At 42.6% G+C, this 26,207-nt stretch overlaps 1 protein-coding gene across 1 annotated transcript in view; it reads left to right on the forward strand.

The window, feature by feature from the left end:
- Positions 1–26,207, forward strand: part of SORCS3 (sortilin related VPS10 domain containing receptor 3) — a 317,894-nt gene that overhangs the window by 99,190 nt on the left and 192,497 nt on the right. Inside the window, exon 2 of the mRNA XM_075107684.1 lies at positions 9,122–9,189. Within this exon, the coding sequence (XP_074963785.1) occupies positions 9,122–9,189 (68 nt within the window). The remainder of the gene's footprint in view (positions 1–9,121; positions 9,190–26,207) is intronic.

Below are 26,207 nucleotides of genomic sequence, written 5' to 3' on the forward strand. Positions count from 1 at the left end.
AGCAAAGTAACTGGGGCCTTTTTTCATTTTCTTCTTGAACTTAGGTAGAGATGTGCACACAGCAGCTTTAAAAGGAAGTTGGAGAAGAGGAAATAAAGACAAAATTAAATTTCCCAAGGCTTTGGTGGAGGTTTCTTAGCAAAGGGGAAGAACTGGGAAATATGATCCAGCATGGGCTGCTGAATCAATAAAAATAAATTATGAGTTCTTTGCTATCACCTCTTATAATGTATGATAGGGGACCCTTAAATCATATCACTACCTGCCAGGAGAGATTGTATTTATGTTTAACTGAGTTACACAGAAATAAAGCTCAGGTTTCTGTTATTTTAAGCAATCTAGATGTCTTTTCTGGTGGGAATGTGTGTTTATGTGCAGCAAGGCCATCCTGAAGAGCTGGAAAAGATTCTGTGGAGCACAACTGTGCCTTGTCAGGGGACGGATCAGATAACGCAGGGCGTCTTTTCTGTCTCTGACTTCTCTGACTAGTGCTACCTGTAAGCTGCTGATAGTTGTGGCGTGTCCACCCTCCCCTCCACTGTGTTTATTCATAAAGGCCTGGTACTCTACTTAAATGTCTCCTGTGTTTTATTGCTGTCCTTAAAAAGGTGACTAATTCACCATGACTTTCCCAGGCACTCCTGATGTTGTGTGGCTAATAATTATAATACTTAGCTTTTACGGAGTGGTTTCCACACCCTCTCCCTGCCCCGACAAAGAGGACAAAGGCTTTATGATCTGACCTGGTAGCTACGTATAGGGCTCTGTGGCAGCCTCTGGGATAGAATCCAGCCACTTTTTAAGGGCTGATAACTTTTCTGGAGGCCTTTCTTTTATTTCTTTAGGAAGGAGGTGTTAAGAATGTAATTGTAATTTTTTGTGTGGGTGTGCGCACTAAAGGTAAGCACGTAGGTATGCAGCAGGTATATTTGCTGAAACTGAGGCAGGATTTATAATTTTTTTTCAATTTCCTTGGAAAAAATGTTGCGTGAGAGATACTGTCCAATTTTTAATGCGTAGTGGAGGTGGAGGAGCAATGTGTCTGACTTGCAGATGCTAATACCCCTCATCTGGGTGATAATTGGAATCTGTGGTTTGGGAGGCAGAGAATCTGACTTATTTTCCCATGTTAATGTAAAAAGTTATAGTCAGATTCCTCCTCTGAGTTCTGGAGGCATTAGTCTTCGCGGTGGTGGTGGTGGTGGTGTTCAGCTGCATTCACAACTACGGTGAGGGCTTCTATGTACAAGGCACCTGTGAAACTACACTTATGCACCAAAATGTGTAAAACCAAAAGCATGAGAGACTCTCTGTGGTTCAATTCAAAATCCTTTCTAAATTTGTGTGAGCCCAGAAAAGTAAGTCTGTGACACTGGAAGAGGTTGATGTCAACGGGTGCTCTTTCCCTGACAGGGTGGGCTTGCCCTTGAATTGCCAAAGCAGAGAACCAACACACAAGAATCCTGCTCTGCTCCTGCTGGTGGTAATCGCAGGGGAAGAGGGAGCTGGGCTTCCCAGAGCTGGCTCTTTCTGCAAAGCACTGTGGTTTTGAGTTTTTTTTCCCCTCAGATTCTGTTCATTCACTGCAAGCCCTGTAAATGGGAATTTCAAACCACTGCTTGCATCCCAAGGGCTCTTCTGTGAAGATAATGTGATCTATCTCCAGTGTCCCTGGGGAATCCTTGGGAAGACTTCTTCTCTGGCTCCCACTTATTCTGCTGCCTGATGTACATTGAAAGGGAGGAGGACAGGGGACAGAAAGAGCATACCGTGGCAATTTTCGTAGTGGAAAGAGAAAAGCAACACAGGCAAAGGAGGATTAAAGGAGGATATCTTTCTTTTAGTTACTGGTTCATGTTTTGAGGACAAATTTAACAGTCGCAGCTGTTCAGAGATCTCAAGTTCACTGGAACATGTTTTGCTTTTGTGTAATCTTGGGACTTGTCTTTTTCAATTTCAGAGGGTTCTTTTGCCTGCATTGCCTGAAGCCACCCACAGATCATTTTTTTATCTCTCTAGAGATTAAAAAAATAATTAAAAAGTCCTCTGCTGCTGCTTAAGTTGGCATCACTTTACTCTTGCAAAATTGTCACTCTGATTTCCAGTGGGCAGGATTTGGCCTGTGTTTGTTGTTAGTACCTCTGTTGTTTTCTTCTCATGTCTTAGGATGTACTATTCCTTAACTACTAGTATCTGGAGATATGTTTTCTTCAGCTCCACTCACCAGGCAGGGGAAAAGAAGGTAGATAGGTATGTAAGGTATATGTGTTCCTTTTTTTGTGAATCATTCTGTTGCTGTGGGTAAACTTGGATTGGTGCTTTATCTTCCAGGTGATGCTTTTTAGCTTAAATTAACTAAATGTGTTGAAATAATCAATTTCAGCTATGTTGAATTCCTGGATGGAGACTCTCTTTCAGAATAAAGTGGTCTTTAATATGATTTTTCTGATGTATTTGCAAAGTGAATTGAACCAAACCCTTAAAAGTTGGTTTGGATTTTTCTTCCTGAGTGTTCCCATGCATAGAAACACTTAATCTCTCTCTGTCTCTGGTTCCTCATCAGTAAAACAAAGATGACATTACTTGCCTTGTTTCACAGGGTGATGCTTGCAGAATCTGTTAACATCAGTAGAATGTAAATTCCTCACCTGGGAGCTTTGTAATAATGCTATATGCTTCTTGGGTATTGGTGACTGCACTTAGACCTCCAGGATAAATGAGGATGGTGATGTTGTGCAGTGTGGGCACACACATGCATTAATACGTTTGTGGGGGTGTATTTGTGTGAAGTGATTTTGGTGAAACCGGGGCTATGTAGTGGCTGTTTTTGAGAACCACTGTACCTTGATCTAGGAAAATACTTGTACTGGAACAGAGTAAATTTCCTTCATAGCAGCATATGTGATGCTGTGTTTTGAATTTTTTGCTAAACCAGTGTCGATAACGCACCCATGTTTTAGGTATAACTGAGGAGTGCTTGCACAATGTCAAAGTTTTCTCTGTTTCTCACTCTGCCTGCCCTAGAAGTAGGCTGGGGGCAGTCAAAAGCTTGGGAGAGGGCACAGCTAGAACAGCTGACCCAAAACTGGCCAAAGAGGTATTCTGTCCCATGCAATATCATCCTTAGCAATAACAACTGTGGAGTAGTCTTTCCAAAATAGCCATCTTTCAGTGACTGCCTTTTGCATTTTGTGTTTTTCTTTTTTCCCTTACCCTCTTTCTTTCACTTATTGAACCATCTTTGTCTGGAATTACAAGTTTTTCTCACTTCTGCTCTTCTGGTTCTCTCCCCCATTGCCCTGGGGTGAGAAGAGAGTGAGTGTCTGGGTGGGTGCTTAGCTGCTGGCTGGAGTCAACTCACCACACAGTTAAACACAAATGTATGTTGAGCATGTAAATGATCTTCTCCCAGTCTTCTGAGCATTTATGTGGGAAAGATCAGGCTGATATTGGTGGCTTTTGCCTGAGTTAGCTTTGAATGCAGAGATTATATGAAAGACCTCCTTCCTTAGCAAATTTCTCACCCTAAATAACTCTACGAGTTTGCTGATCTGTTAATCTTTAATTATTAATTTTGTGCCTTATCACCCACCCCCCCCGCAAAAAAAACCCCAAAACCACAACCCCAGCCAACCAAAAAAAACCCAACACCCCAATCCAAAGACCCCAAACCAAAAAGAAACAATTGGGGACCTCGATAGAGCAGTGCTGCTGGCATTTTAAGCCAATTTGTCTTCAGCTGTGAGCAATTTACTGATGCAGGTTTCCAGTAGCCTGTGGTTGTTCACAGTTTAGATTTACTCATTGGGTGCTGTTGCTCTCATATGAACTGGGGAAAGGCAGATGAAAATTGCAGACGAGCTTCATGTTGCTGGTGTGAAGAGGAGAAGAGGTTGCAAACATCATGGAAATAGGTCTGTAGGCAGGAAATGGAGACCCCGACATGCCAGAGCTAGCGGGCAGAGAGCTCTCATTTTTCGCATGTAAATCTGCCCATGATCACTTTGTTGCACCATGCGCTGCCCAGTGCTCGTCCCTTTGCTCATTATTAATTACTCTCTGTAAATATGTGGACAGTGCTAATGATGAGCTGTGTTGATCTCTGGGCTGATATAGCAGGATCACTTAGAGACGAGATGAATCTCATGAAGAGAATCAGTGCTGGTGTTTCAGATGTCTACCTGAAATGATCACCTGTTCTCTCTGGTTGCTGTACTCGTCTCTCAGCTCTCTAATATGAGCATCACCTGGTTCAGGAATGACTGCCTTTGATGTGTCACTTTTTGGTTGTCCTGAAGTTCATTGTCAGCCTGCTGAAGGAACTGCAACACCTTTACACTCTAGTTTGAGGGAAACATTTATATATTCCACTGTGGGGTATATGCAAAACACTTTGCCAGTTTAGAATTGGCAAGATCTGGAGGAAGGTTTAATGAATGAAAGTAATTTTCCTTCATAGTAAAATTTTATGGGCATGAAAATTGTTATGCCACTGAATACTCCAATGAGCTTCTGAGCACTTTTGTGATTTATGGGCTCAGATATTCCTAATAATTGTCTGAACAACAGGGATCCCTCCAGGGATGTGTTTTCAACCTGGAATGAAACCTGCACTAACAGTTCTGGTTACATTTTTTTCTGCTTTCATGCCAGCCAAATTGTGTCAAGACACAAGGCTGTTGGATTAGGCAGTCTTGGAGATCTGCTTGGCCTTGTTTTAGAGAAGTGGTCCATCAGATTAAATCTGGACGTAGTGGTTCAGTATACTATACTGTGAGGTGGCAGGATTTCTCAGTGTCAGAGACTCTTAATCTGTATTGCAGTATAAGCCATTGAAGAGAAATGTTTGACAAGAGTTGGCATTTTTGTCATGCAAGCCTTATAGCAGGGTATTCAGCAGACAGTGTAGTTTCTGCAAAACAAAAATATTTGGACTCTGGAGAGGCATGTGTGTAAAATAAAGTGCATAAGGTAATTCTTGCAGGACTGGAACAACGCTTCTTTCCAAAGAAAAAAATATTTTTTCTGATTATCCTTGCTCCATCCCCATTTCAGTCTAGAAAACCAAAACAGTTTATTGAATTTTTTCAGGTCATTTAGTTTTGTGTAAGCTCAGCTTGAAATTGCGTTTTTCAGAGGGTTTGTATTGCCTTAAGGGAGTTGTAATTCAGCCTGGCCTATTTCCCCACTGTGTTCTGCAGGCTGGTTCTCTTTTTTTTCAGTCTCAACCGAACGAGCTGCTCGGTGCTCTGAGGGACACCTGTCCCTGGGGTGTCCTGGGAAGCACAGTGTGACCGTGTGGAGCCTGGCCCATAGGAGATGGAGAAATTTCACATCTGAGTTGTATTCCTTGGAGTGAGCGTGTGACGCTAGAGAAAAATGTAGTTTAGCATTGAGCTGACTTGAAATTAATCTTGAAGAGATTAGTTTGATGAACAGAAACAGTTTAATTTGTCACTGCAAGGGTGTTTTCTTTATTTTGATTAAAGAACGCCTAAGTAAATTTTTGCTGTTTCTGAATCCATATCACTTGGAACTTCTTTTGTTTTTGTTTCTGTTCCCCAGAGCAAAATGTTTTAATCTTAATTTAGGTTGAAGAGTGGGCATTTTCTATGGGGTGGCGATTCCATATTTCTCTCAGTTCAGGGGAAGAAAATGTTTATTTTTGTTTTGAAATAGTACATTAAATGTAAAATCTCCAATATTCACTTGAATTCAGCTTTTAAAATGAAAACTGTCAAGATTTTCATGCAATATTACTCTGGCACAGAAAAGAGACAGTCATTTGTTAGTGTTGACAGAAACAAACTAAGTTTCTTCAGCTACAAAGCAGAAATCTGAATCGAATGTCTCAGCTTGAATCAATGAGGTTTTTTTTCCTTTTTCCTTTTTTTTTTCCTTCTGTCAGAATTCAGTTTTGGAATAATGTCCAATTTTCCTTATGTTCGGTTCCATTCTTTTTCAACTAAAGCATTCAAGTAACAGAATGCCTTAGAAAACCTGGTACTTCCTACATCTGCTCCTGATATCTCTGCTTCTAGTTTCTTCTTAGCATGGTTGGGGCAACATGAAGTGGAGGCCTCAGAATAGCCTCTTGAAATGCTTTGAAGTTTCCTCTGCAATGCTGTGTCAAGAGCATGCCATGAAAACAACTCGGGAGCCGGCTGTGCCTTTCAGGCTTTGATTTGTGTCTTAACTGCGTGTGACACTTCCTTAGTAGTTACGTTTGCTCCGTGGTCTCATGAGGCAGCACTGTGGGGGAATGTGCTTTCGCAGTTTTTCTTGGGAAGGTTGTGTGTTGAGCCTCTCCAGTCCTCTCTGGTTTTCAAACTCCCAAACCATTGCAGGAGTTACCTTTATTGAATCTGAAGTGTCTTATCTCAAAATTGAGTAGGGACAGGGTGGATGCCACCTGGGGTTATGGTGCAAGAGCGTTGTGTGGCTGAGGTGTACGTGATGAGTGATTTTATGTAGAGCTTGCTGCAGGTGACTGTACTATGTATTACTGCTGTCTGAGGCAACTCCTGCTGTTTCCTGGGACCCTTTGTGAGACTTAACTGCAAAGGGATGCTCGTGCTTTTGTTTTCCATGCATTGACAACAGGCAAAGCTGGATTTTTTGTTAGTGGTCTTGGGCGAAAATCCAGAAAAGCCATACTAAACAATGTGCTTTTACTGTGGATTTATACCCAGGAGCTGAGTAGGATTCAACCCGCTCCTGTAAAGCTGGTGTTATCCTGCAGTTTGTAGGGTTTATAAGTAACATCTTCAAATATACAGGAGGTCTGGGGGGAGACACACAAAGAGCTGGGAGAGTATGGACGCTGCCTTCAGTTGTAATTGCAACTCAAGGTAGAATTATTCTGTTGAAATTTGACACGGAGATTTTATTTAATATGTTTAGGGCTGGATCCAGGAGCCACTGTACTCAGCAGAAGTCATCCTGCTGTCTTCAATGTGATTAGGCTTTGAAATTGGAAAACTAACTTTGTGAAACCTACCATAGTTGTGAGCAATACGAAGGTGTCGTTTCTGGAAGGGCAGGGCTTGTGCTGTGGTGCATGGCTTCCTGGAGACTCTCAAGAGGGATCCCGTCTAGGCCCCTGTAGGACTATAGGGAATGTCCTAAAAATGCCACTCTCATCAGGTTTTAGCTGAGAGCAGGCTGCACTGCTTACCTCGGTTGGTGTAAGGGGAGGAGGTATGCACACCTTGGATGCTGCAACTGGCAGCTGGCTTATCTCCCTTTGTATGGGAAGGTGTGTGCAGGGTTTAAGCTGTGATAAAAAGGATATTGTCTTTATTTCCCCACTGCACAGCACTGGTTGAGGCTGACATGGGCTTGCATATGCTGACTCAAATCTGCCTGGCAGGTTTCTTTTCACACCCTGCTGGAAGCAGCTTGGCTTTTATCTTCCTCCTGAAGTTCTCTGCATGGGGAAATAAAGGGACAAAATGCAACCGGGGATGGGGAAAGTGAATCCAGTAGAGAAAGGGATGCTCAGAGCATCTATGCTAAAGCCATTAAGTTGGGTACAGACTGCATAGTCACGTACCAAGGTCCCTTACAATTTGAACAGGTCTCTTCCCGGTATTATGCTGACAGTAAGCGACTGCTGCAGCCTTTGTGATATTGATTAATCCTTTGGCATTTTTCTGCAAAGTTTTAAACTCCTCACCCAGCAGCCTTTCAGCTGGGAAACCCAAATGAAAGGTGCGGTGGGTCTTTACTGCTGTGGGAGGAGAAAGGGGGAGGGAGATGTGGCTTTTGAAGTAGAAAAGATCCTTGTTGCATAGGATAATGTTAATGAACCCAACCCTTTGGGTCACCTCTCTCATTTGGACCCATCTTTTAGCGAAACTGTGAAGTACCTGTTAACAAAACAAAACAACCCCCGCCCCCCCAAGTGTTTACTAAAAATTTCCCTAGGTGCTTTCACAGCCCAAGCAGATGCAAGGGAAACTAGACTGTTCTTGAATCCTGCAAGGAGGAAACAATGCTGAAATATGAAAATGAAGCACAACCAAAATAAAAAGATGCTCCAGAGCTCTTCCTGAGGCGGGTCCTGTAGAATCAGAGGGAATTAATTGTGTGACGTTATGCTAAAAAAGCAAGGAGCAGGTGCTCAAATGCTCCTAACTAAGAATAGGAACCTCTATTCTTTCTGCAGAAGTTCCCATCCCGTCTGAGCCTGGGAGCTTGCACAGAGGCTCACGGGTTATCGGAGTACCTAGCTGCTGTTCTGCTAAAGAAGGGCATTGGGCAATGTAGCTGGTAACTAGGAAGATTACATTCACTCATGAAATCTGATGTCAGAGCACCAAGGATATTGGAGGGAAGTTACATTCTCCTGTGGTCCCCCATGTACTGCTTAACTCCCCGTTCCTCCTACCTCAGTTTTGCAAGGGCATGACTCGGCAGTGTTAGCGGCTTGCCAGAAATTTAGTCATTGTGTCCTGAAGGCTCTGAGTCGCCTTGAGCACTAAAAGTACAGCTGAAGTTTTGCCTTGCTCAGTGCCCAAGCTGAGTGTCATACTCTGTGCCCCTCTATTTTACCACTGCAGAAAGGTGACAGCATGTGGAAATTCCCGTGTTCCTGGAATCAGTGACAGCAGATAGAGAACAACAAAGCTCATTCGGGGGAAAATGGACTGTTTTTTGCTGGATGGGGATCTTCATAAACAAACTTGCCAATTCTTTTCATGGACACTCACCAATTTGTGGTAGCACCTTGAGAAACAGGAAAAGTTGACTGTAATTTCTGATTGGGCTATTGAGTTGACAAGGGCGCATCTGATTCCATCCCTGACCTCTCTAGTTATAGAGAGGGCAGGTCACAATGCTCAATTAATTCCTGTTGCCATGTTTTATTTCAAATGCAAAACATTTTGAGATTAAAATAAACGTTACTGGTTACATGATGTATTAAGCTAATGATTTTCTTTTTTTTTATAAACTTGATCCTATAATACCTCAACTTTAATGGATAAATGCTAAGCCCCCCTTTGGGTGATTTCAGATGCCTTGTGTATCATTACACAGTCTAAAGGAAAACTCTTTTTTTCTTTTTTTCCCCTCTTTCTTTTCCCTTTGTCTTCCTCCCTCCCTTTCCCCTCCCTAGGTGATTCTCATTCTGACAAAGCTCTACGACTTCAACTTGGGGAGTGTCACGGAGAGCTCACTGTGGAGGTAAGTGGATTATAGAAATCACAGCAACTGGCATGGAGGGGTTGCACTGTGTCTCCTGTAAAACTGGAGGCTGAGCAAGGGGAGGAGATGGGAAGGAATCTGAGATAACTGGAGTTACCCTTTAGGAAAGGGACATGTGATTAAGAACACATTGCTTTAATGATGTGAGGTCTGCAAACTAGGGTTTCTTAATGTATGGGCATTTCCTTGGCACACAGAGGAGATTGGTTTCATTCTTGCCTTTAAGTGTCCTTAGACAAGTCTCTTAATTCCTCAGAGTCTCTGCTGTGAGGCAGAGTCAACAGTCTTGATAGAAGGTATATGCTTGCTGGAGCAGTACCCAAGATGGTGTACAATGCGGTGCATGATATGACCTTAGCTGATCTTAGCTGTGTTCCTCAGCCCTGTGAGCTGAGGTGGTCATCTTGGTGGTGAATCTTTGAAAAGTTGCCTTGGGCTGTAAGGACAGTAGCCACTAAAGGAGTAAAGGTATCGTGGTGAGGTGCTGGTGTCTTCTCCACTGCGGATAGACTCAGATGTGTCATGTACCTGCCATGTTCCTAGTGTGGCATGGGAGATGAAGTGTCCTGGCCTGGGAAAGCACACTGCTGGACAGAGTGTGTGTTGTGAGTGTGTGCTTTTAAAAAACAAGCAAGCAAGCAAATAAATCATGCCCCCCACCCAACCCCGCTCCAGTCCACCCTTAGAAGCAGACCAGTTCCTTGTCTGAAATCACTAGTAGTTTCTACCTGCTGGGGATTGCTCTTCCTCCTAACATCCTGCCTGTGGTGTGGAAAGGGCGTGCCTTTAACAGAATTCTTATTAGGTGTTTTTTACCCTAAGGACAAAAAAAAAAAAAAAAAACAAAGGCAGCCGTGGCTGGGGGAGATAAAGTGCCTTGTGTCAGATTTACATGGTGTATTGCAGCTATTGCACAACCTGCTGAAAGTGTAGTTGGTGGAACTGTCAATGCCTTGTACCATTGCTCTGGGTGTGAGCAGCTTCTTGGCAGATGGTCTCTCGTACTTCTTTCTTCCCAGCTAACTTAAAAGTCTCTGTTCAGAGCAGATTTTGGGCATGTGCTGCAGGTTTATTCCTGTTAATATATTTAAGGGTTAATACTTCAGTAGAGCTCTTGAAACTTCTCTTGAAACTACTTCCAAAGCCTAACTGCTCTGTACCATCGTAATCTGCAAAAGTATAAATAACTGTTCAGCTAATTAGAGAGAACACAGTCATTTCCACTTACCCTGGTACTTTTCAAGGTATTAAAGCCTTAAAAACTTTTGCCTCTTTACCTAACAAGTACAAATGACACTGTGATTGTACTTTAAACGTAATTGCCAAGCAATCTTCTCTGCATAAATAATGTAACAAATAGGCAAATCCTGTCTCACAGCATCACCTGAGCTCTGCAGAAAGGTAACAGCAGTATCCCTTTTGTTGTTTTCCCAGAGTGACAGAAATGCAGTTCATTGTCAGTACAACTGGATGCATCCAGTATTTGGTCAGCTGGGGAAACACACTGATTTGTCAGCGTGTTTCGGTGTGTCCAGGGACACTTCTGCGTCTTTTCTGCAGTGAAATGGGGACCAATGCAGGGCCTAGAGACATGAAGAGGTTGAGAAGTCAGAGCCTCCTGAGTTCTCTTCCAAGGTCTGGGAGGAAAACTCAGGGTAAGAGCTGGTAGGTAGAGCTCCTGGACTCTAAACCTTAGTTTCCTACCTGGAAAATTCAGGATTAAGCCATATGGTACTTCAGAAGGGTGTGTGGAGTCTTAGAGAATAGCTATGAGTTTCTTTGGAAAGGACACTGTAGAAATGCGAATAGATACTAAGTGGAAGCAATAAGCCAAGAGAAAGACTCCTTTTTTTCAGGATTTTTTGGTCTATTTGCACATTAAGGCCTCTGAATCTTTGCATTATTTAAATCGGTACTTTTCAATATTTCTTTTAATTTTTGAGACCTTGAAAATTTCAAAAAGAGGATCTGTCTTTGCAGACTGAATTTAATCCTTCTGGCAATAGGTTTTCTTTCCGTGGGTACTTTTTGTAGAATCCTTCAAAGCCATCTTTGAGCCCCCCGAACTGGTGGGTCACAAACTGAATGTAGCTATCAAGTAATTATCAGAAGGAGGTCTGGACATTTCCAGGCGGTTGGTTTTTTGTTTTTTTTTTCCCCCCCGTTCCTGAATTCTGGGAATATGCTACATTCTTTCTGCTAACCAGGAGTTCTGCCTATCTGAGCAGTGGTGCTGCATGATATCTATTCTGAATGCTTGGCAAACACACTTGCTTCCACAAGAGAGGAGTGGCTTTTGTGGCAGAGGGCAATGAATCACATGGCAGTGCTTCAAAGGATGCTAAGATAGAGCAGAGTGCAATGCAATCTCCAAATATCATCTTGCCTCTGCCTGCTTCATGCATCAAAAGCTTCTCAGTTCCCCCTGGGTTATAGCATGAGAGGTTTCTTTTAATGGAAAACTGAATTGCCATATAAGAGAAATTTCTAATCCCTGCATCTAAATACAAAGACAAATAAATCAATAAGAAAACATCCTGGATGTAATTAAAAATGGGAGCGAGAGCAAGAGAGGGGGAGAGGAGAATTAAAAGTTATGTTGGAAGCTGCTCCTGTATCAGGCTGTTACAAATTTAGACAGAGGAAATGCTAGTGAGCATTTGAATGCAGAAACAAAGGCATTGCTCTAATAAACAAATCCATGCTTCTGAGGCCTAAAAAGATCACAGAAAAGGCCTCCATTGCTACTGAAGCAGCTAGCCTTGAAGCAGCCAGCTTCAAGGCAAAGACAAGCACGCACATACACACACTCAGTCACACCCCTCCCTCTGGTGAATGCCTCATCTCTTCTTGGTCACAAGAGATACCTGTCAGTTGTGGTTTGGATTTTTGTTTTTCCCACCAAGCTGAGTGGGGGTGATAATTTTCCTCCTATGAAAGGAAGCTACTTTATCGTGGTTGTATTTGTGATGGTGTGAGACATCAGAATTTGTGAGGAGAGGTCTTTTCATAGGTCAGCAAATATAACTGTAAAAATTATTTAATTATTTTAGCTTTTCAGATATGCAAACCCTTCATCAGTTCTCATTGCCTAGCAAAATATCTAATGGTGTAGTTGAGAATCTAGCTACATCCTGCCTGCCTTAAGTAAAATTTGGAATAAGGGTTGGACATATGCTTTCTGTAGAATTCCCTGCCCCCCCAGCACTTCTCCATCAACAAAAGGAAGATGGTTCTCCCTCCTAATGTGTAAACTTATATGTTTTTGATCTGAAGTACTGTTGGAGCACCTCTAATTCCCAGACCGTAGCTAGACCAGGGTCCCTACATCAAAATTCATTGCCCATGATGAACTGTAAGAACACAGGAGTGATCTCTTGTGAAACATGAACTCTCTCTGTAAAGAGTAGGGGCCAGGCTGCTTCACAGGAATTGCAGTCCAAGGCAGCATCTGTTGAACAGAGGAGAATGAGAGGGTTAGATATGTAAAATACAGTGTCTAAAAGGCACTATTCACAACCAAGGGTTGAAGGGTTGGGTTTTTTTTGGCCTATTTATCTGTTGAAAATCTCAGGTAAATTTTATTAGGAGGAAGAGAAAAAGGAAAGTCTTTTCAATGGCTTATTTCTTCAAATGTGTGTGTTCATAACACTTACAGATCTGACCAGAGAAATTGTGAGTGTGATAAATGAGTTTTGGTTTCAGGTGTATGTTGTGTTCAGGTATATTATATGGGGAGTTCTGTAAATTGTATGGTAGGCAGCAAGTCCTTCTGTTAGTTAATCGTTTTGTAAACAAGAGGAATCTATTGAGCTGCCTGAACACGAGCCGGCAGTGTGCTCAGGCAGCCAAGAAGGCCAACAGCACCCTGGCTTCTATCAGGAATAGTGTGGCCAGCAGGAGCAGGGAGGTGATCGTGCCCCTGTACTCAGCGCTGGTGAGGCCGCACCTCGAATACTGTGTTCAGGTTTGGGCCCCTCAGTACAAGAAGGACATCGAGGTGCTGGAGCGTGTCCAGAGAAGGGCAACGAAGCTGGTGAAGGGTCTGGAGAACAAGTCTTATGAGGGGCGTCTGAGGGAGCTGGGGTTGTTTAGTCTGGAGAAGAGGAGGCTGAGGGGAGACCTTATCGCTCTCTACAACTCCCTGAAAGGAGGCTGTAGCGAGGTGGGGGTTGGACTCTTCTCCCTAGTAACAAGCAATAGGATGAGAGGAAATGGCCTCAAGCTGTGCCAGGGGAAGTTTAGGTTGAACATTAGAAAAAAACTCTTCAGCAAAAGGGTTGTCAAGCTTTGGAACAGGCTGCCCAGGGAGGTGGTGGAGTCTTCATCTCTGGAGGTATTTAAAAAGGTAGATGTGGTGCTTGAGGATATGGTTTAGTGGTGGGCTTGGCAGTGATAGGTTGGTGGTTGGACTCGATGATCTTAAGGGTCTTTTCCAACGTTAACGATTCTATGAGCTCCTTTTCTTATTCTGTGGACTTTTTAGATTTCACAGATTTTACAAGTAAAGGAAAAGCCTTGTGAACATTTCCTCCCTTGTTGCTAATCCTGCCTCCTGTTTAAGCTGTACAGTTTTTAGATAGAGTTACGCGAACATGACATTCTGGATAAGTATTTAAAGTTGCTATTGTAATATTTAAAATGTTTTCAACAGTTTCAGCCAGCGTGGGTTGAGCAGTTAGTTCTGCTAAGGTAACTGGAATAAAAGTTTTTCCACTGTTGCTTTGTTTAGTATCCAGGAACAGTTATATTTATTTGGATTGCAGTAGCTAAGACAGCCTCTATCCCAAGGGAGCTTTCAATCTCAGCTGAAGACAAAATGACAACAGGGCGATACAACAGACAGAAGTGCAAGTTAGCAGGGTGGTATTTATGATCAATGCAATAGCCATGACTGCAACACATCAGCTAATTAGGCAGTGGGGAGTAGTTCAGATTTTCTTCCAAAGTGCAAGCACTTGTATGTGTCAGCTCTGAGTCCCTGCTACCATTTTACCCACCTTTGATGGGTCCCCTGGAGTTCCCCTCCTCTGGCTGTGGTCCCAGCCAAATTATCTGGTGGTACAAAATGCTGGCCCATGCATTAACCCATACTCAAAACCATGACTGACTTGTTCTGCTTAAGAGGCCAAAATGCTGTTGAAGGAATTTTTATATACATACCTTCTTGTTTTCTTGTTTATTAACCAAGAAATTATGTTTCCATGGCAGCAAAAATCCCCAAACATTATTTTTTACTCTTGTGGGTGCTGTGTCTGAAGAGGTTGGTCTGTTATCTTAGACGCTGTGCTGAGTTAAAAACTTTTAGTTTTTTAACAGAGACAGCGGCAAAACACAGCAGCTCCAACTCCTAGCTTAGAGCTAGAGGAGTAATACCTCTCAGCTTGGTTGCAAGCTGCCTTCTGTCTTGCATTGCTCTTTCATTCAGTTCTGTCTGAATTACCAAAGGGCTTTACACTGTTTCCTCCTATGTCCTTGCCTCTTAAGCCTTCCACAGTCTCCACAGGCCATCAGCATGTTTCAGTGTACCTCTAGCACTTGTTGCCTTTGCAAAGTTTCACAGCTCGTGCTGATTTCTGTGCCCTAGGTTCGTCTGTTTCAAATGGAGTTAGCTTCAGATAGGGCTGCTCCGTGGGTGTGAAATGATGAATGTGGTGTGAAATGCCACGTCTCTCCTTTGGGAACTAGGGCTTAGTCTCCTTGACTCAAATGTAGTTGCCTCTAAGATAGGTAAGTAAGAAGGCAGGAATCAGGAGATTCATTAAGCCTGACTGAAATTTCCCTATCATCCTCTGTGAAACAAGCTAAACCTGAAGTAGGTCATGGCACAGCCAGAGCTTCCTTAAAAGAGCGTTTCTATCCCAGTGGCAATGTGTTATTTAGACTGTGGTGCTGAGAATGGCAACTTCTGGTTTGCCACAACATCTTGCTTAGTACTGGTCAAGCTCCACACGTTTTGCAGTGGGGCATTATAGTTTTTCTGGATTTTGCTGTATTGAAATGCAGTCTCCAGACAGCTGCCATGACCAGCTGACATCTCCCTGCAGTATTGTCAAATCTGATTTTCTTTATTGTTTTTCACTTTTATGCTGACAACTTGCATCTTAGATACAGGTTATTTTCTGGAGGACTGTATTCAGGCATAAAATTAATGGAGATGGTTTTCAAAGTAGTAATGCTTCCCATTGTTACATCTTATTTGGCATTTTTTAACATGACTATGAAGAGCAGAAATCCTGTGCTGATGAGGAGAAGGCTTCTCGTATCTGCAGTCAGCCATCAGGGCATGGAGGGAAGGAGCCAGCTGGGTATATGCAAGTACATCTGCGACCTCTCTTGGATTTGAAAACCGGGGTGCCCGAAAGTTTGGCAACTCCACTGTTTTTGTTTGTTAGAGTCTATAAATAGCCTAGCTCGGTGATGGCTGATTTTTTTCAGGCTACGGGAGCTGCCTGTCGAAATCTTTGTGGTTCAGAGCTGCTAGGTGCAGAGTATGTTCGCTGAAGAACTAAGGGAATGGGGAACTGCAGCAGATAACTGCAGTGTGAGTGAGAGTTGTTCTTCAGGGCTCCCAGTTGTGATTAGTGTGGGCCTTCAGCAGCATCCCAGAATAATGCAGTTCTTAATCTCTAGTATTCTTGCTGGTTTGTCTTTTACCCACAGTGCGTGACTCAGTTTACCCTGGTTCAGCACAGCGTGGCTGTCAGTCATAGGTGCCATCTTGTCACGGGAGCCACACTTGAACGATCTGGGAGATGCAGTGGTAGCTGCATGTTGGCCAGTTCCTGAGCTAGCTGCTGCCAAATGAAAATTGTGGCCATTTAATAAAGAGAAGTTCCTTGGCCCCAAGAGTTAGGTAGTCACTAGCTGTGAAGAACAGAAAACACAACATTCTTAAGCCAAGTAAAAATGTATTCTTTGCTCTCATGGTTTCCTGCTTATGTTGGAGAAACATGTCTTGTTCTCTTGCTCAGACTGACATACAGGTTTGGCAGGGGGTCCTGACATCTGTATTTGTCCAGCTGTGCAAGTATTGCAGCAGGCATCAGAAAGTGGGTCCTAGTTAATAAAGAGGAGCAAGAGAGAAAGTTTTACAAGTGAAGAGAGTTGCTGAGTATCAGCCAGGAGAGAAATTAATGGGTAAAGGGCATTACATGAAGTTACACAGTAGGGATGCTAAATGTTCACAAAAGGACATACATACAATGGCTCTTTTCATAACTGTTAAGAGCAAAAAGAGGGTGGCTTAGCTTTCTTGTATTTCCTGGTTTAGGTGGGTGTCTGTGACAGGATTGTTGGAATGGAATCTATTACCAGATGGTGATAACCATTGACCAACTTATCCTATTGTAAAAGTAAACCCATTTGAAATAACTGATTATGACCTGATTCAAAATGTGTTTCTGGTTTGAGGTGATTAATTATCCTTCCAGTTGTGGCTTTCCGGAGACCTAAACAAATTACGTTATGGACATCAGGAGATGTACATAAGAGATTGTTTTGATTTGCTTGGGCTGTGTGGCTGGATGTGAAGGTCCACATGAAGTTAAAAAAAAAAAAAGAAAGAAAGAATATTCAGGGAGTGGAACAGAACAAATCATAGGCTTTTAGCCCTCCTTGAATGTCCCAGAAAGTCCCAGGTGGTGTCCAGAGCATACATTCTTTGCAGTTCAGAACAGTAGGAGATGCTGTCATTGCAACAAATGGATAACGTGAGTTCAAATTGTTTTGAATGTTTGTTTTGGGAACCAATAATGAAAATTAATAGGCTTATCTTAAATTCAGGGCTATGTTTTAGAGTTAGGTAAACTCAGTAATGGTAATAAAAACAAGACCTCATTCTTTAAATCTTTATCTAATTCTTTAAGTATATGACTAACTTCTGGAGAGAAGTTTCATTTGCCTCCTTCATGTTGCTTCTTTAGCCCTATTATATACCATAGGATTCTTCCACAAGGGAAGTAAGTTCAGTAAGGTTCACACCTCTGCTTTCTGATAGTTCCTTGCTTTAAAAAGCAATCACATTAATGTTTCCTCAGAGATGGAGGGGACCAAGTGTGGCAGCGCAAAATCATGTGAAAAGTTGTAGCCCAGCAAATAGGAGTCTAAAAGCCTTTGTATGTGTCTTGGGGTGATGTGTAGATTGAAGTCCCACCTTTGCCTATTAAGATGCCTTAGTCATCTTGTTTCATGGAGCTCATTTGTCTTTTGTGAACCAGCCTTCTGGCTGGTCCATTTGTTGTGTCTCTTAATTGCTCCATCACTGACCTTTCTGTGGGGGTGGGGATATCACCAGACAGGGGACCTTTTGGATTTATTAATTTCTTGTTTGCCAAGAAAGCTCTGAGACTAATTGCCAAGACTTCCCAGAAGATATTAGTTTACAAATTGTAATGACACTTATGATTTATTAACGTGCTTCCCCCTGCATCTGCTCATCCCTATTCCTTGGTGGAATTCCTGCTGAATCGGAGAGAATTAATAAAACCAGAACTGCAGATTGTAATGGTGTTTTAGCTAGGCTGTTAATTAAAAGCTCTTACCCACATCCAGAGTGCTTTGTTCATATCTGTGATTCTCTGAAGACAGAGGTAAGTCTTGGCTTTGACTATGTTCTGCCCCAGAATCTTGATTTGGTGAGGGTGTTGCATATCAGTCCATGGTGGCTGCACAGAGGTTCACATTTACGTGTGCATGCATGTGCTACACATCCCCGCTCTGTGCTTCATCCACAGATCTTTTACAGCATGAAAGTGGGGCTGCTTTGCTGAAGTTGTCAACCTCCAAATATGTGGCTGTGGGGGGACTGGACTGGTCAATAATGGTGGATGATCAAATATGTTTGTGTGAGGAATGTGTTCATTAAAGAGGTCTAGAAAGGTCATGTGGTCGTACCTCAGTTTTGATCTCATAGATAACTGGGTTATTGGGATGGTCTTGTTAACTTATTAACTTATGGACTTCTTAACAAGTCGGTGTGGAAATTTTTGGATGCATCTTGTTTTCTGGCTGGAGACAGGGAGGCAAGAAGAAAAGGCAATTTATCAAATTGCAAATTTTTTGAAAGAATGTTCTTCAAAGGTAGACTTGCAGATAAAATGTAGAAAGGGCAAAAGTGAGCTCTCTTTTGTTTTCATTTTCCATGTTTCAGGTAAAAGCCCCAACCAGCCGCCTCTCTTTTCCTCTGTCCCTAGTAACAGTTGAATTATTTATACTCTGCAAAAGAGCTCCAACAGGAGAGACTGAGAATCTGTCCAGGGAGAGACTGATACTGATGTTATGTGTGGAAGATCCAAATTCAAGCCCTTGCTCTGAATAAGTATAAAGGGAAGTGTTTTTTTTTACTTTACAAGCAATTAAATTACGTAACTCATTGCTACAGGATGTTGTTGAGGCAGAAATAATAAAAGCGTAAATGGATTTCAAAAGGGGATTCAATGAATTAATGGAGGATACTTCTGCTGGTGCCTGTTAAACGTGATAGTGTGGCTGTAGCCTCTGGCTTAATTATTTTATGATATGACATTCAAGGAACAGACAGGTCTAGAGCTTTTGGATCAGTGATCAGTGTTGCAGAAACATTATCCATTTTTTGTTATCTGTTCTTCAGCAATGAGTTATTCATGCTTTAGCTGTTCTAATAGAATAGCTGGGATTGCACTGGAGACTTGATATGCCACAATATTTTAGTGGTTTTGGGATTTGGAGTCAAGAGAGCTGGGGGAAAGACCATGGGAAGAATCATGCTGTCTTTTATCTGTTCCTTATACTTTTCCCAGAATATTCTGTGGCAGATTAGCAGGCAATACACATTTTTGATCTGACCTATTGTGGCTGTCATATTGCGCCAGGGGATTTGAGTCTTCTACACCACAGGTAGGTTGTCCATCCATTGCCCAATGGGTGGCTATCTTAGATGCTCTCACATTTTCTTAGTCAAGCTATTCTGTCAGACTAATAGTATACTTTGAAACTGTAGTTTAAAAAAAACAAAAACCAAAAAACCAAAAAAACCCTACACAACAACAAAAAAACCCACCACCCCCAAAAAAAACCCATCCAAAAATCCCCATACTATCTTTGATGTAATTTCATCATTTTCCAGCCAGTCCTTTCAGGCACACAACTGGTTTTGATCATCCTGACAATGGAAACTTAAACTTGCCTAGATCTCTAGTCTTTCCATTCTTCCATTCCAGAAAACTAGATGGTGGAATGGGAAATCTAGGGAATTTAATGACAAAAGATGTTTCTGATGTTGATACAATTGTGAGGATCTTGGTGTGAATTAATGAAATTTGTCGTGGGGAAAAAAAAAGTGTTTTAGGGAGCTGGAAGAATATGTGTCTCCCTGCTTTGCAGATCATACATGCTATATTTAATATAGTTTTTCTGTCCTCGTTAATGAATTTCTTTGATTATGAGTTCCTCAAGAAGGGAGACAACCTATCTCATCAGAAATGAATTTTGAGCTCAGGTCATGTTCCCAGGTGTTTAGTCCTGGAGCTTTGGTGAAGGTCAGAGGAAGCTTTGCCAGAAGTGAATGTGGTGAGGTGGTTTTTGTTTGGTGTGTGTGGTTTGGTTTTTTTTTTTCTGAAGCATCACAGTCCCTATGAAGCCATCTTGTCAGGGATGGCAGGTAAAGTGTGTTTGTAGTGCTGTGCCTACTTGCTTAGAAAAGTAACAAGGCAGCATTCAGGAGGGAGTTTGTAGCCAAGAACCTGCTGTTGCAGATCTTGTGGGTGTTGTGACTGTTGCTGCATCAGCAGAGCTGCATCTGTTAACAGGAATTGGCTATTCCATCTCTTCTTTATCATTTGGAGAAGCAATTCCATCGCTCTCATTAGAGAGCTGCTCCTTTTGTTGAGTTATCTCATCTTACATTCTAATTAGATTTGGATGCCAACTGCAAAACTTTTCGCAGTAAGCCACACTTAAAGATGAATTTGTTTTGGCCTGGCTAATGTCTTTTTCTGTTCACTCTTTACTGTGCAGGGGAGTGTTTTTTTTTGGCACAGATTAGTAGTGGATGCATTCAACCTGGATATGTGCCAATATTAATGGAAACCACACATTAAATTCACCTATAAATATGCAAATAGATAATTGCAAAATAAGGACTCTCTTAATAAATTACATAAGGGCTTTCATACTAGATCAAATCTAGTAGGACTTAGAAAGCCTGAAAAGAGATGCCCAGAAAATAATATGCTAAAAAGCTTACAAAATTATATGGTGTGGATATGGTCTCTACTAAAGCAAGTGGGTGGAGCATATGAGGAAAGGCTGAGAGAGCTGGGACTGTTTAGCTTGGAGAAGGCACGGAGGGAATCTCATCAAGTGTGCAAATACCTGAAGGGAGGGTGCAAAGAAGACAGAGCCAGGCTCTTTTCAGTGGTGCCCAGTGACAGGAAAAGAGACAATGAATGGACACAAACTGAAACTCGGGAGTTCCCTCTGAATATCATCAAACCGTTTTTACTGTGCAGGTGACTGAGCACTGGCACACGTTGCCCAGGGAGGTTGTGGAGTCTCCATCCCTGGAGATATTCAAAAGCCATCTGGACATTGCCTTGGGCAACTGGCTCTAGGTGGCCCTGCTTGAGCAGGGGGTTGGGCCAGATGAGCTTCACAGGTCTCTTGCAACCACAACCATTCCATGATTCTGTGAAGAATAAAGGAGCATTAGAAAAAGGTCCAGAACAAGTAGAAGAATTGGTTCTTAGGACAACAGGTAGTCTGTGGATCTCCTTGCTGGAGCATGCTTTGGTAGGTAAAGATCATGTGGGTTCAAGTGGAGTCTAAACAAGTTCCTAGAAGCAAAATAATCTGTCAAGGACTATATAGCATGCAAAGATTTATATGTGGCTCAGGAAGTCCCCTGGCCTCTGGTCAGATAGATAGAGATAAGCACTGCCACTTACTCTCCAGGCAGTCAGGGCTGGATTGGGAGCCAGCAGGCTCCTGCACTGCACAGTTTCTGTGTTGGTGCCACCTCATGGCTTGCTGTGGGATGCAGTTCCCCTATCCACGCTAAACCTAGGCTTTACATCAGCTTACATAATTTGTTTTCTTTGAGCGAGCTGTTCTTTTCCTTTCTCTTCCCCTCTCCCTCCTGCCTTGACTTTTCTTTCCAATTAGGCTTGGGACCAGGTCTTATAAATCTTTGATGCTTTGTACAGTTGCTGGTAGAATTTAGTATTTTAACATGGGTTGTGTCTGTTTATATTGGTGTTTTATTATGTTGTATATTTTTTTCCCAAATGCACTGCCATTTTATAATGGCTATAAATAATCTGAAGGACGGAGAAACATTGTTAAAAAATGTGCAAGAAATCCTTCCATCTTTCTTTTAGTCTGGTCTGTCTCTCTCATTATCTCTGTGGTACATTCATTAGGCTTCTAATGAAGTAAATAAGTGCCCAGTATCAAGCAGTCAATTCTCCAAATAATATTTACACAGAGCTACATTCCTCCAGCCTGTAAGGTAGCCTTTGATTTATTTACTTACCACATGTTCTTCATCTGTAAAATCTGTCAGCCCATTCTTTTACAGCATATGCCTGACCAAGTGAAAATGACAGCTTCTATAAACTACTAGATCACAGGAAACTAGTGCATTTTTATATGTAGGATTTCTGCCCATGAATAAAAACTGTAAAAGGTTAGTGAGGCCATTCTGTAACCAGATTATTAGGGCTGGTTTCTGCATCTTTGATGGGCAGTTACTTTAGAGAATTGCCTTTGTAAATATTAGTAGTCACTTATGTCCAGTTATCCCTGAAACTTGCTGTCTGGATGCCTGAATCTAGCAACAGGCTGTCTGTAGGAGCTGGGCAATCAGCATCCTGCAAATCTGGCCAGGCATGCAAATGTGGTGCTGTGTTGGAATTGCTGAGGGATATTGCCCCGCGATAAATCTGGGAATATTGTATGGCGTCTGTAACTGGGCTGTTAAATTTTCTTTTATGGATGTTGTAGTCGAGCTCAGAGGATCGGTGAGGAAGATGATAGTAGGAGACTGGTTACAGGAAGATGGCTGGGCTGTTACTACAACCATTACTGCCAAGCCTTACCCCAAAGTCAAGTACTAGTTTTGTCCAAGGGTGAGAGGGGCACTATGAACTGTCCTAAGTGAATTCTGGTACGTTTAAGATGCAACTGTCTCCAGCTAACTGTAACTACTGCCAGGAGTGTGGGGCTTCACAGCAGAGTTAGCCGGGCTGAATGGATGTGTGCAGCTCAGCTGTGCACCTTCACAGGGTCTTGGCATGGGCTCACATACCTTGGGGTCTGAGTTCATACACTATGCTGTGCAGGGGAGTGGGGCAGGCAAGAAATAGGCTGGGACTAGTGCCATCTGTAATTACCAGTTTATACAAGCCCTGGGAGTTCAAAAGCCACCTGGCGAGAGATATGCGGAAAGGAAGAGCAACCCACCACTGGGATGTGGGTTCAGGCCTTATGGGGGTCTGAAGCTTACAAGGAGTAATCAGCCCCATGGAAAGAGAAATGCATTTAGCATCTGTCCTCTTGCATCTCTTTCTCTGAAATGTTACAAGTTGTAAGATTGATTTGCTTTATGAAGGAAGCCTGGTTGTTGATTATTGATCCTGGAGGGGGAAGAGCAAGCAGCAGGTTCACAGCAGAAGTCAGGAACAACGTGGGGAAGAGTAGCCCGCACACAGAGAATAGGTCCCAGGGCCTGGTGTGGGAACAGGAGAATCACAAAACTTTCATCAGCACCAAGGGATGCATGAATTCCCTGAGGACTTCAGCAGACTGTGATCCATCCGTAGGTCTTATATAATTACTTCAGGGATTACAGACAAGCTGTTGACCTTGAGGTCCCCCAGACACAGGTCTCTATAAAGCCAGTGTGTAGGAGGGATCATCTTTTCTTTGGGTTACTTGCAGCTCTAAGTGTGGCTAAGAAAAACCAAGGCATTAAGATCACCTGTTAAAATGTAAGGTTTCAGATATAACGTTATATTGCTATGGAGCAGTTAAAGCTACATAGTAAGCAGTGGACCATGATACATCATTCAGTGTGCCTCTAGCAGAGTGGAGAATAAATGTCCCATGGAAGATTAAAATCCCATTGGTTCTATTATCTGTAACCGATAATGGTAGAAGGGTTGTCTATGAGGAATACAGAGTTACCACAGCACACCTAGCTTCGTACCCACAAGTGTGCATTTTCTATTTTGTTTAAGGCACGGGAAACAAAGCAAGACAAGCTTGCTTTTTTTTAATGGAACAGTACATGGCAGGGGAGACTGTGGTGGACCATCTGCCTCTCTAAGGATTTTGGAGGGTGGTCTGCCCTAATGCTACTTCATCACAGGAGCTTAGGGATGCTAGTCATACCACCTGAAAAGTTTGTATCTTGTCCTGTGGCATTTTAATGGTAATGAGCGCAAGTCTGGCTAGGTATCAGGACATGGCCCTATTGTGTTGGAAAGATATATAAGAAGCCCATATTTCCTCTTTGGAAGTGATCCTTTTGTATAGTGACAGTGCATGTGGTTGTTTGGGGGACAGATGAGGTTGAAGTTAAGTAGGCTGTGGTCTAGCTTAGTTGTTTAGCTATAGCTGATCCAAGCAGGGTGCATGCACCCTGGTGACTGTGGTTCATCACAAAATGTTCTCTGTTGCATAACATTTCAGAAAAATCAGAGTTGTGACTGTGCAGACTCGGGAATAGTGCTTTTCCTTGCTATGCAAAAGTACTGCAACAGCAGACTTGTTCTTCTCTTGTCTCTCTGTTTCCAGAATGTCACTGGATACAGCACTTTGCAAGCACGCCTGCCTGGCAAATCAGGCAATTTAGTGCTTGCACTGTGAGGAAGCTTTTGAGGTATGTTTGGCAGTGGCATGCTGAGTAGCTCAGGTTTTGTAGAAAAGTGGGTTCTTGAATTCTTCAGCGCAGATGTTCCACCTTTCTATTGTTAAAGTTATTGTATCTCTTGCAGGAAGCAAAGGTAAAATCCTTTGTTCCTAGGGCTTCTTTCTTGTGCTACCTTTATCTCGGCTTCAGTGGTCACTGCACTCCCTCTCATCCTGTGTGACAAAAACCATTGCAAATGCTGCAGTAGGCCGTGTTGCAAATTCTTATCTTTAAAAATGACATTCATAAAGGTTAATAATTGGAATGAGCTCTGGCAGTTACTAATTAGCACCATTACACAATCAGCTCACATTCTGGCAGCATTAGGCATACTTAATCAGTCAATTATCATTGATCTCAGAAAGTGCTGCTCTAAAGTTAGCATAAGGTGCCTTTGTGAGTGGAGGGAGGGAATTTGACAACATCACAGTGGTCAGGTTGCTGGGAACGTGTGGTTTGAGGGACCAAAGTTGTGTACCTGATTTATGACGGATGGATCTGAATTAGAAATCAGATAGTATAGACTCACCTTCAAACAGAGTCATAAATAGGTCCTACCACTGTCTGTCCTTGCTATTTCAAACAGTAGGGGAGTTCAGGGAGCGAGCTGACTTTGGGGAAAAATGGGTTTAATGGCTTCAATGAATTTCAGTTAATGTGATGACTTACAAGCCTTCCAAAGGACAGATGGAGTGTAAGGTGGTTTTTAATCTTGTTTTTATTTTTGTTCATGTATAGTTCTCAAGGTAAGGAAGTTGCAAACAAGATGGGGAGTCATGGGGTTTCCCTTTAGTAGTGTTGCATGAAGTGATCTTAATCTCATGATTCTAAATGTTATGACTGTTTTGTGCTCTCTAAGAAACTCAGAGCTGTGGAGCCTTTGCTGTTTGTGCTGGCTTAGATTGCAGAGGGAGCAGGCCTGACTGCTTCACAGAATGGCTATGGTTTTCTAGCCAGTGTTTTGCTTTCCCAACTTGAGTGTGGGCAGCACATGCATCTCTTCTAAAACCATCTGTTGTTTGTGCCTGGTCAGGAAGGTGTACAATGAAGTGTGGCCCACGCAAGCAACGGTGGTGGCTACAGTCCAGTGTGTGAAGGAGATTTTCCAGCTCTCTGTATGGAAAATGAATATGTGGATCCAAGGTGATCAGTTGGTCTCTGCTCTTTGTTTCTTCACTTCTAAATTTCTCTCTTTTGACTGTTTAAGATATAGTCTGCAATGCATATACATTCACAGGGAATTGCATACACCTGGATAGAGCAGGAACATTGTCAATGACATGTTGGAATGTAAGGGGAGTTCGGGATACTGTGGGAGTAAAGAATATTGCGTAGGTGAAAGGGCCAGGAAAAATGTTAGTTGTGCTTGATTCCCCTTTGGAATTTGGCCCCTGGCCTCTGTTTAGGACAAGAAAAAGTGTATAGTTGAGATCATTTTGGAGTGCATTTTTAACCTTCCTCCCTCTCCTGCTGCTTTTTCTCTGGAACTTTTCATTGTGGGCAAAAGATCCAGAAAAAAATCTGATTAGAATCTTACAGGGTGGGTGCTTCCCAAAAACCTTTTTGTTTCTGTGCAACAGAAATCTGAGAATATGCTTCAAGGCTGACTGATGTCAGAAGTACATTGATTTCTTTCTGTATGCCTGAACCTTCTGCCTTTTGCTCTTAGCAAAATCTGCAAGGGATCTCGGGAGTAGGCACAAGAAAAAACATGTCAGAAGGTAAACTCTGGCTCCATTTTTTTGCAAAAAAATAGCCCAATGCAAAAGGCTTTATTTAAAAACTACAATCCAATACATCTGGTTCCAGAAGTAGTAGAAAGTAAGTGTAAGTACAAGCCATCAGGACCCCTAAAATTTCCTTGCCTTTATTAAATTTTTCTGTAAAACTCTGCTGACGTATCAGGAAAAGGGTTGCAGGTTATTGCTATGGGTATCACAGAATCACAGAATGGTAGTTGTTGGAAGGGACCTCTGGAGATCATTTCATCCGGCCCCCTGCTTGAGCAGGGACACCTAGAGCAGGGGGCACAGGACCGTGTCCAGGCGGGTTTTGAATGTTTTCAGAGAAGGACCACAACGTCCCTGGGCAGCCTGTGCCACTGCTC

The sequence above is a fragment of the Phalacrocorax aristotelis genome, chromosome 12, assembly GCF_949628215.1.
Source record: "Phalacrocorax aristotelis chromosome 12, bGulAri2.1, whole genome shotgun sequence".
Lineage (NCBI taxonomy): Eukaryota > Metazoa > Chordata > Aves > Suliformes > Phalacrocoracidae > Phalacrocorax > Phalacrocorax aristotelis.